Source organism: Jatropha curcas, chromosome 9 (genome assembly GCF_041381405.1).
Source record: "Jatropha curcas cultivar XTBG-Jc1 chromosome 9, XTBG_Jcur_1.0, whole genome shotgun sequence".
Classification (NCBI taxonomy): Eukaryota; Viridiplantae; Streptophyta; class Magnoliopsida; order Malpighiales; family Euphorbiaceae; genus Jatropha; species Jatropha curcas.
The window spans coordinates 605163-616624 of NC_143159.1; the positions used below are offsets into that span (position 1 = coordinate 605163).

Below are 11462 nucleotides of genomic sequence, written 5' to 3' on the forward strand. Positions count from 1 at the left end.
TTTCTATTATCAGGCGACATGTTGAGTTGAATTGATGATAAGCCAAAAAAAAAAAAAAAAAAAAAAAAAAAAAAAAAAAAAACATTGTTCTCAATACATGATTACTTATAATGGATGAGAATTAATTATAAATTGGAGATGGATCAACGGAAGCATATTGAAGAAGCTCTTCGTCTTTCTCCAAGAAATCAAGATCATCTTCGTTCATAGACACCCACGCTTCAACTCCTTTATATGTTCTTGTATCCATTAAAATGATCATATTGAAATGTGGATTATCTGAATCTTCCACATATGGCACAGCACAGGCTGCCCATATTGGCTTTCCCCTTCCAAACTCAATGTCGTATGCACCAAAGTTACACCAACTACTAAACCCAGCTAACTCCACTGCGCTATCAGATTCCGGAGTAGTAAATAAATCCCCAATCTCTTTCATCGCATCATAATACTCGAGGAATCCATCTTCCTTACTTTTTATCTTCTTCAAAAAATCATTACCCACTTTTCTTATTGCTTCCCTTAGTCCAGTCACTAATTCATTCAACTCCTCCTCTGCAGTGAATACTGCACCAGCAATACTTACACAGTTCCCCACTAAACATTCTGGCAATGGCGGCTCCCCTTTTCGTCTCAAATTCACAACATGGGTTATTCCGAGTGGTTTATTGATACCTGTTTTATTTTTGAAACAAGCCATAAGACGTTTGCTAAGAATTGCAGTGACCACCTCAACGCGCGTAGGATTATTAATATTGTTCAATCTTGCTTTTGCTTTAAGATTAGCAATGGCGGATTCCTTAAACACAATCCTCTTTGTAATATGCTTGCCCTTTTTAGCAAACGGCGCAAATATATGCGCATTACTCGCCTGTGTTGGAAATGCAGTATATTGCGGAAAAATGGATTCTCCTTCCAAATAAGGACGTTTGGCAGCTGATTTACACGCAGTAGCGGCCCAATCTTTTAGAAACAAGAACAAACTAGATGCGTCGCACACCATGTGAGAAACAAGTATACCAATAGCAAAGCCCCCGCATGCAAAGGTGGTTTCTTGAATCAAAGCAACATGAGATCCAGAAGGAAGGTCATATTCGGAAGCTGCATTTGGCATCAATTTGTTGAGTGATGTTAGATCTGGTTGAGTGAGCCACTGAGATAAGGAAATATTAGTTGTAGCTTCTGTATAAAATAAACCTTCGTCATTACAGTCAATGGAAAGTCCGTCTTTAACTTTACCAGCAAGTGGATAAAATCGAGATAAAGCTTCAGACAAAGATTGCTTTAACAACACTGAGATACTAGTTTCTTGGGAACTTTGATAGAAAAGAATGGTGGAGAAATAGCCAGATGGTTCAAATTGATCGAGTAGAGAGATTTTGTAGGTTTTAAGGTGGGATGGTGTTGGTGAAGAGGGTGAAATGCAGCTTTTGGAAATTATTTCAACCTCCATATTCATCATTTACAGCTTAACATGTAATTACAAGAATTATGAGATGAAGATGACGAATCAGGTTGGCTTCTATATATGGACGCTAGTCTTGTATTAAAATAATTACACGTTCATATATAGAAATGTGGAATGGCATGTGAGAGGCTCTATTATTCAATATTTAGCAGCGGATTACAAGTTATAACAGATTATTTATTTCATAAAATCACACGACTGTGAATCATATGATTGTTTACTAGCAATTCATGGCCAATTGTTTTTCAAGCATGATTATTTTGACTTCCTTTTTGGGTTTCTAAACCATAATTTATCATTAAAAAAAAATATTTGCTCTGTTTGACAGTATTTATTCTAGAAATATTTAACTTAGCAAACTTAATAATGGATCAATACATTATTTATATTATATAATTTCTCTTAGGTTATGATTTATATTATATAACTTACTTGGTTGACCAATCTAACACCAACCTAATTTAAATACTAATGCTTAAACCCCCAATTTCCTTTTTTCTTTCTTTTTTTTAAACCCCCCAACCCATTTAATTATTTATACACCTGTAATATCCTTTAAAGAAAGTTAATATATATATATTTTTTCTCACTTTTATAGTTAGCAATTTCATTTAACACCTCTGAAACTCTCGTTTTATAATTAATTTATAAATTGTTTAGTGCGGTCAAAATCTTAATAAAGCAAACTGATTTTTTTTCATATTTAATTATTTTTTAATTTAGCAAACTTTACAAATATGTAAATCACTTATAAAATTCAATAAGAAATATTACAAATCTAAGTTCTATATATAGTAGTCAACTCCAGCAATAATAATAGAAAAGAAAATAAATTATTCTCCAAAGAAAAACAAATATATGAAAAGACCAACACTTAATTACTTAATTAATAATAAATCGGAGATGGATCGATGGAAGCATATTGAACAAGCTGTGTGTCTTTCTCCAAGATAGGAAGGTCATCTTCTATTAGCCGGTAAAACGGCATCGTGCTATGGTGAAACGCAGAAGAAGATTGTTCAAGACAAAACACTGGCTGATGTTCGATAAAGTGCAAAGTACTGTAATGGATTGGAGTTAACTATAAACTGGAGATGGATCAATGGAAACATATTGAAGAAGCTCTGTATCTTTCTCCATAAAATTAAAGGCAGCTTTGTTTAGAAATACCCACGCTTCTACTCCTTTATCTTCTCTTGTATCCATCAAAATAACAGTACTGAAACGGCCCATATCTGAATCTTCCGCAAATGGCACCATACAGGTTGCCCATATTGGTTTTCCCCAACCAAAATCAATATCATATGTACCAAAGTTACACCAACTGCTAAATGTAACAAACTCCACTCCATTAGCAAATACTGGACTAGTAAGCAAATCCCCCATCTCTTTCATTGCGTCACAATACTTGAAGAATCCATCTTCCCGATTTTTTATCTTCTCCAGAAAATCTTTATCCCATTTTTTCATTGCTTCTCTTAGTTGATTCACTAATTCACTTAATTCTCCCTCCTTCGTCGAGAATACTGTACCAACAAGCTTTATAAAGTTCCCAACCGAACATTCTGGTAATGGTGGCTCCACTTTCCGTCTGATATTCAGAGGATGGGTTACTGCAACTGGTTTATCAATACCAGTTTCGTTTTTGAAAGCACGCATAAGGAATTTGCTAAGAAATGTAGTAACCACTTCAACACGCGTAGGATTATTACTATTGTTTAAACTTGCTTCTGCTTTAAGATTGTCAATGGCGGATTCCTTAAACACAATCCTCTTTACAATATGCTTGCCCTTTTTACTAAAAGGGACAAGCATAGACATAGGACTCGCCTCTCTTGGAAATGCATCATATTGTGGAAAAATGGATTCTCCATCCAGAAATGGGTGTTGGGTTGCTGATCCGCAAGTTGCAGCAGCCCAATCTTTTAGAAAGAGAAACAAACTAGTTCCATCGCAAACCATGTGAGAAACATATATTCCAATGGTAAAACCACCACAAGAGAAGGCGGTTTCTTGAATCAAAGCAACAGGAGATCCAGAAGGAAGTTCATACTCACGAGTTACTTTTGGCATCAATTTGTTGAGTGACATTAAGTCAGGTTGACTGAGATATTGACATAAAGGAATGTTAGATTTAGCTTCTGTATAACATATACCTTCATCATCACAATCAATGGAAAATCTATCTTTAACTTTACCCGCAAGTGGATAAAAACGAGTTAAAGTTTCAGATAAGGATTGCTTCAACAACTGTGATTTGTTGGAAATTATGTTTTTTTCTTGAGAATTTTGATAGAAAAGAATGGTGGAGAAATAGAGAGATGGTTGGAATTGATCAATTAGAGAGATTTTGTAGGTTTTGAGGTGGGTTGGTGTCGGTGAAGAGGGTGAGATGCAGCTTTTGGAAATTGTTTCAACCTCCATATTCATAATTTGCAGCTTAGAGATGATGATGACTAATCAGATTGGCTTTTCTATATATAGAGGTTAGTCCTTTATTAAAATAATTACATGTTCACGCATGGCATTATTATAATTATACTAACCGATTTTTGTAATCTATATATATATTTTTTAATATAGTATAAATAAATATGCAATCTCGAGTTAAATGCTTTATAATTTAATATTTTTGACATTTCTTTATAATATTGTCACGCCCGACACAGCCACTGGAAGAATTATCCAATTTGTATCAAGTCAATTTCATCCTATACTGATTTGACAGTACCTACAAGGTTTTGTTTTGCAAGTGAAATGGGGAACATTCCAGAGGGTCACTAATCCTATGATTTCCATTAAGCGAGCATGCTTAACCCTGGAATTCTTCTAACTCTCTAAGTCATTCAGAATTCTTCTAACTCTCTAAGTCATTCCACCAAAAAGCGCCTTTAATGATTAGTTTCCCCATTTTAAATATAAGATCTGATTCATTCTTGTGTCCCGCATTCCACTATCCATAGCTAACCTACCATCCTAAAAGCTAGTCAAGAGCTTTTCTCTACCCGCTCCCTTAGGATCGCTTTGCCTGGTCGGGATGTCATAGGCCCACCCGTTTTCGCGTGGTTCATCCTCAAATCATACATCTACTGGATGGGGTTCGGCTCTGACACCAGTTGTCACGACCGACTCCAATCACTAGAAAAATCAAGCCAACTTTATCCTATGCTGGATTGGCAAGACCTGCACGGTTTTATTCCGTAGGTGAAATGGAGAACATCCTAGGAGGTCACCCATCCTAGGATTTCCGTTAAGCGAATATGCTTAACCCCGTAATTCTTTCAATTCTCTAAACTATTTCACTAAAAGGCGCTTTGATGATTAGTTTCCCCATTTTCGATATATGATCGGATTTATTCATTTTTCCCGCATTCCACTATCCATAGCTAGCCTGCTATTCTAGAAGCTATCCAGGAGTTTTGCTCTACCCACCCTCTTAGGATTGTTTTACTGGGGGATCGAGATGTCACAACAATATTCTTTTACTACATTCTTTCATAAATTATTTGTCCCAAGATAGTTTTAGTCACATTTATAGTTTTAAAGATTTATTAATAAATCTCTTGTTTCCATATTTGCTCTGATTGACAGTATTTATTCTAGAAATATCATCCCATTATTTAACTTAGCAAACTTAATAATGGATGAATACATTATTTATAATGTATTTAAAAACACATTATTCTGAATATGGATGAGAATTAATAAGAAACTGGAGATGGATCAATGGAAGCATATTGAAGAAGCTCTGTGTCTTTCGTCAAGAAATCAAGGTCATCTTCTTTCATATACACCCACGCTTCTACTCCTTTATATGTTCTTGTATCCATTAAAATAATTAGTATATCTGAATTATGAACAAATGGCACAGCACAGGCTGCCCATATCGGCTTTCCCCAACCAAAATCAATATCATATATACCAAAGTTACACCAACTGCTAAACGGAGCCAACTCCATTTCTCCACTCTCAAATACGGGGTTAGTAAGTGAATTCCTAACCTCCTTCATTGCTTCATAATACTTGAAGAATCCAACTTCACCTCCATTTTGTATTTTCTTCAGAAAATCAGTACCCACATTTCTTATTGCTTCTCTTATTCGACTCACTAATTCACTGAACTCTTCCTCCGCAGCGAATGCTGCACCAACAACACTTATATAGTTCCCCAGTAAATTTTCTGGTAATGGCGGCTCCCCTTTTTGTCTCAAATTCACAACATGGGTTATTGCAAGTGGTTTATCGATGCCTGTTTTATTTTTGAAAGAAGCCATAAGACATTTGCTGAGAATTGCAGTGACCACCTCAATGCGAGTAGGATAATTAATATTGTTCGAACTTGCTTTTGCTTTAAGATTGGCAATGGCAGATTCCTTAAACACAATCCTCTTTGTAATATGCTTGCCTTCTTTAGCAAAAGAGACAAATGTATTTAGATTACTTGCCTCTGCTGGAAATGCAGCGTATTGCGGAAAAATGGATTCTCCATCCAAATAAGGGTGTTTAACAGTTGATTTACACGCAGCAGCGGCCCAATCTTTTAAAAACAAAAACAAACTAGCTCCATCGCACACCACGTGAGAAACATGTACAGCAATGGTAAAGCCGCCGCATGCGAAGGTGGTTTCTTGGATTAAAGCAACATGAGATCCAGAAGGAAGTTCACATTCACGAGTTGCATTTGGCATCAATTTTTTGAGTGATGCTAGATCAGGTTGAGCGAGATATTGAGATAATGGAATGTTAGATGTAGCTTCTATATAACATACACCTTCGTCATTACAATCAATGGAAAGTCTGTCTTTAACTTTACCAGCAAGTGGGTAAAATCGAGATAAAGTTTCAGATAAGGATTGCTTTAACAACACTGAGACACTAGTTTCTTGAGAATTTTGATAGAAAAGAATGGTGGAAAAATAGCCAGACGGTTCAAATTGGTTTTGAGGTGGGTTGGTGTCGGTGAAGAGGGTGAGATGCTGCGTTTGGAAACTATTTCAACCTCCATATTCATCATTTGTAGCTTGATACGTAAGTACAAAAGTTATGAGATATGATGATGACGAATCAGAATGGCTTCTATATATAGTCTTGATTAAAATATGGAATGGCATGGGAAATGCTCTATAATTCAAAATTTAGCAACGCATTACAAGTTAAAATAAATAAATTATTTCATAAACAGATTTTTTGGATAAAGAAAATGTTTTTAAAGATAAATTATTGACAGAGACAAAATAATTTTTTTTTTTGTTTTTTTTTTTTTGTCAATCGGACAATGGTTTGTAAAAGCCACCTTAACAAGTAACATTAATTTTTTAAACTAAAGCTATCTCCACGATTGGTCTGCTTTGAAAAAGAAAACTTACACTTAAATATTGAATTTACATTTTCAATATTCAAGAAAACGTTCGAACAATCTTCTCTTATATACACTTAAATATTGAATTTATCTAAAATGTTCTCCAAATGGTAAATTAGAGTATGCTTGGCAATTTCATCATTAAAAAAAAATTAAACCAAGCGAAATAGGATTAGTAAGCATGCACACTTATGGCTGAGAATTAACCACGCATCTGACTTTAGATTCAATTAAATTCTTATCATATGATTTATATTATATAATTTCTCTTAGGTTATGATTTATATTATATAACTTGTTTGGTTGACCAATCTAACACCAACCTAATTTAAATACTAATGCTTAAACCCCGAATTTCCTTTTTTTCTTTTTTTTTTGGTAAACCCCCCAACCCATTTAATTATTTATACAATTAAATTTTTCTTATTTTTCTTTCATAATGTTTCATTAAAAATAAAAACTTTTTACCAATTATCAGTTAGTCCAGTAGAATAAAGCACCGAATCCCTTAAACAATAATCAGGTTTTGAACTTTCTAGAGTGATATTAATCTTTTTTTTTTTTTTTTTTATACAATGGTTTTTACTCCATCTTAACCTGTAATGTACTTTAAAGAAAGTTTAAATATATATTTTTTTTCTCATTTTTATAGTTAGCAATTTCATTTAACATCTCTAAAACTCTCTTTTTATAATTAATTTATAAATTGTTTAGTGCGGTCAAAATCTTAATAAAGCAAACTGATTTTTTTCATATTTAATTATTTTTTAATTTAGCAAACTTTACAAATATGTAAATCACTTATAAAATTCAATAAGAAATATTACAAATCTAAGTTCTATATATAATATTCAACTCCAGCAATATTTTAATAATAAATATTTTATAATATTATATTATATATTAAAAATTAAATTAATTGATAAGTAATTTTATTTTATAGAAACTTAATTGTCAAATTATAATAACGTATTATCATTACAATTAACTATATCATTTCCTTAAGAAACTATTTAATTATTGCATTTATACTTTACTATTTCATATAACGTTTTTTTATTTTGTGAATATTTTTAGATATTTAATAATACAAATCATTCACCTCCTTCAAAAAATAATATAAATGGTTCCTAATATTATATAAATAAACTTATATATATATATATATATATATATATATAAGTGTATATAGTCCCATATGGACATGTGAAAAGCCAACTGTCTGGCTCTACCATGTGTACGTTACCGATGATCTCAAAAAAATCCATTTAATAATTAATTTTAAAAAATGTGATTCATCATTTCATAATCTCAAAAAATATAATTGTACTTATTTTTAATATTTGAGGATTTTTAGGGATTATGAGATATAGGAGAGATTTTAGGGATTTAACTATTTTATCTAAAATTCTAAATAATGATATTATCCGTTAGATTTAAAAATGAGATCCATAATTGTCCTTTGAGGAATCATCACATGCGTTAAGTTAATAAAAAAAAAAAATATAGGAGAGATTTTAGGGATTTAATTATTTTATCAGAAATTCTAAATAATGATATTATTTATTAGATTTAAAAACGAGATCTATAATCGTCGTTTGGGGAATCATCACACTCGTTGAGTTAATAAAAAAAATATTACTCTCTCCATTTTAAAATGTTCGTCTAATTAACCTAAAAGATATTTACTTTTTCCTTTTACGTCCCTCATTATAAATGGTTTTAAATTCTAGAAGTAACAATTTTGTTTTAAAGAGGGACAATTTCTGAAAAAATAGTAATATTTTTTATGATTTGACACTAATTATTTTATTTTTTAAACTTTATGTAAAATTCAACAGGACAAATATTTTGAGACGAAAAAAAAATATTATTTTATCATTTTTTTCTCAGCATATAGTCGTAAATATTCTCGTTTAAACCAAACTATTGAAGGTGATTGAATTTTAATGTAAAAGAATGGTGGAGAAATAGAGAGATGGTTGGAATTGATCAAGTAGAGAGATTTTGTAGGTTTTAAGGTGAGTTGGCATTGGTGAAGAGGGTGTAACGAAGCTTTTGAAAATTATTTCAACCTCCATGTTCATAATTTGCAGGTTAGAGATGATGATGACTAATCAGATTGGCTTTTCTATATAAAGAGGTTAGTCCTGTTTTAAAATAATTACATGTTCATCCATGGCATTATAATAATTATACTAATTGATTTTTGGAATCTATATATTCTTTCAATGTATAAATAATAATAATAATATATGGAATCTCATGGGAATGCTCTATAATTTAATATCTTTCACATTTCTTTAATGCCAGCCAATAATATTTGAAATTGAAGAGGTCTAGTCAAAGAGATAAATCTAGAAAATCAAATTAATGAGAGGGATATATAATAGTAATAATTAAGTTTGTAAACCATGATAAAAGGAAAAATAAATAATTAAAAATGAAAATAAATAACTAAAAATGATTAATAAATAAGAAAATTTGTAAAAACAGAAAAAAGAAAATGCTGAGACAGGAGAGCGCTAACTCAACTTTTTGAAGTTTTTTTTTGCTTCAGGATTATATATATAAATAGATAGATATAGATTTATAAATTGTTCAGTACAGTCAAAATCTTAGCATTTCTTTTTTTTTTTTTCATATTTTAATTATTTTTTAATTTAGCAAAATAAAATTCAAGAAAAAAAAATTATAAAATTCTATAGTATATAATATTCAACTCCAGCAATAATAAAAAAGAAATGCATTATTCTCGGAAGGAAAACAAATATATAAAAAGAGCAATACTTAATTACTTATAATGGATGAAAATTAATAATAAATTGCAGATGGATCAATTGAAGCATATTGAAGAAGCTCTGCATCTTTCTCTACAAAATCAAAGTCATCTTCTCCCATCGACACCCAAGCTTCTATTCCTTTACCTGTTCTTGTATCCATGAAGAAAATCATATTGACATAAGGCATATCTGAATCCTCCATATATGCAACAAAACAAGATGCCCATATCGGCTTTCCCCAACCAAAATCAATATCATATAAACCAAAGTTACACCAACTGCTATAGATAGCTAGCTCCATTGCTCCACTGCCATATATTGGACTAGTAAACAAATCCCCTATCTCTTTCAGAACGTCAAAATACTTGGAGAAACCATCTTCACCTCCATTTTTTATCTTCTTCAAGAAATCATTGTCCACCTTTTTTATTGCTTTCCTTAGTTGACTCACTAACTCACTCAACTCCTCCTCCATTGTGAATACTGCACCTACACTCCTTAAAAAGTTCCCCACTAAACATTCTGGTAATGGCGGCTCCCCTTTGCGTCTCAAATTCACAGTATGGTTTACTGCAAGTGCTGTATCGATACCTGTTTTATTTTTGAAAGAAGCCATAAGGCACTTGCTGAGAATTGCAGTGACCACCTCCACTCGTGTAGGATTATTAATATTGTTCAAACTTGCTTTTGCTTTAAGATTGGCAATGGCAGATTCGTTAAACACAATCCTCTTAGTTATGTACTTACCTTTTTTGAAAAAAGGGGCATACATACTTACAGGACTCGCCTCTCTTGGAAATGCAGTATATTGTGGAACAATGGATTGTCCATTCAATAAAGGGTGCTTGGCAGGAGATTTACATGTAGTAGCAGCCCAATCTTTTAGAAACAAACCCAAACTGGTTGCATCGAAGACCATGTGAGAAACATATATTCCAATGGTAAAGCCACCGCATGAAAAGGTGGTTTCTTGAATCAAAGCAACAGGAGATCCAGAAGGAAGTTCATACGCACGAACTGCATTTGGCATCAACTTGTTGAGTGCTTTTAAGTCGGGTTGAGCGAGATAATGAGATAAAGAAATGTTAGATGTAGCTTCTGTATAACAGATACCTTCATCATTACAATCAATGGAAAATCTGTCTTTAATTTTACCAGCAAGTGGATAAAAACGAGTTAAAGTTTCAGATAAGGATTGCTTTAGCAACGATGATCTTGTGGTAATTATGTTTGTTTCTTGGGAATTTTGATAGAAAAGAACGGTGGGAAAATAGTTAGATGCTAGGAATTGATCGACTAAAGAGATTTTGTAGGTTTTGAGGTGAGGTGGTGTTGGTGAAGAGGGTGGAATGCAGCTCTTGGAAATTATTTCAACCTCCATAATTTGCAGCATAACAAGTAAGCATAAAAATTATGAAATGATGATGCGAATCCGATTAGCTTCTATATATATATATATATATATATATATATACAGCAGTATTGTATTAAAATACACATTAATAATAATAATAATAATAATAATAATAATATGGAAATCGTGAGAAATGTTTTACAATTAATATTTTTTATATATACTTGATTCAAAGGGTCAATTAGAGTATGCTTAGTAATATCATCTCGAGATATGTGCATTTTTTAAAAAATTAATAAAAAAAATAGATTTAGCAAAACAAAAAGGACAAAAATGTAATCACAAAATATTATACTCCATAGCACAGCACTAAAAAGCAGTCCATCACATTACATCAATACTTAAACGTGAATAAAAAGTTAGTAATTAATCATTCTATCAAAGGAGATGGGATTAAGTATTTGACTATTGAGAATTACTAGTAGAGGCTTCTTTGAC

At 32.0% G+C, this 11462-nt stretch overlaps 3 protein-coding genes and 1 pseudogene across 3 annotated transcripts; all 4 read right to left on the reverse strand.

The window, feature by feature from the left end:
• Positions 1 to 34: 34 nt before the first annotated feature.
• On the reverse strand, positions 35 to 1592 carry LOC105635388 (epi-neemfruitin B 7-O-acetyltransferse L7AT). Its single transcript, XM_089725959.1, has one exon. It carries the CDS (start codon positions 1460 to 1462, stop codon positions 122 to 124), a length of 1341 nt encoding a protein of 446 aa, XP_089582085.1. The 5' UTR covers positions 1463 to 1592; the 3' UTR covers positions 35 to 121.
• Positions 1593 to 2279: 687 nt separating this feature from the next.
• LOC105635389 (epi-neemfruitin B 7-O-acetyltransferse L7AT) lies at positions 2280 to 3655 on the reverse strand. Its single transcript, XM_012218471.4, has one exon. It carries the CDS (start codon positions 3557 to 3559, stop codon positions 2546 to 2548), a length of 1014 nt encoding a protein of 337 aa, XP_012073861.4. The 5' UTR covers positions 3560 to 3655; the 3' UTR covers positions 2280 to 2545.
• Positions 3656 to 5135: 1480 nt separating this feature from the next.
• Positions 5136 to 8914, reverse strand: LOC110009584 (epi-neemfruitin B 7-O-acetyltransferse L7AT pseudogene; annotated as a pseudogene).
• Positions 8915 to 9581: 667 nt separating this feature from the next.
• LOC105635396 (epi-neemfruitin B 7-O-acetyltransferse L7AT) lies at positions 9582 to 10991 on the reverse strand. The gene has a single exon (XM_037637754.2). The coding sequence runs from the start codon at positions 10989 to 10991 to the stop codon at positions 9642 to 9644; it is 1350 nt and encodes a 449-aa protein (XP_037493682.2). The 3' UTR covers positions 9582 to 9641.
• Positions 10992 to 11462: the final 471 nt, after the last annotated feature.

Excerpts from the sequence above, each read along its gene's own strand:
- LOC105635388 (XM_089725959.1), bottom strand. The coding sequence starts at position 1,462 with ATGATGAATATGGAGGTTGAAATAATTTCCAAAAGCTGCATTTCACCC.
- LOC105635389 (XM_012218471.4), bottom strand. The coding sequence starts at position 3,559 with ATGTCACTCAACAAATTGATGCCAAAAGTAACTCGTGAGTATGAACTT.
- LOC105635396 (XM_037637754.2), bottom strand. The coding sequence starts at position 10,991 with ATGGAGGTTGAAATAATTTCCAAGAGCTGCATTCCACCCTCTTCACCA.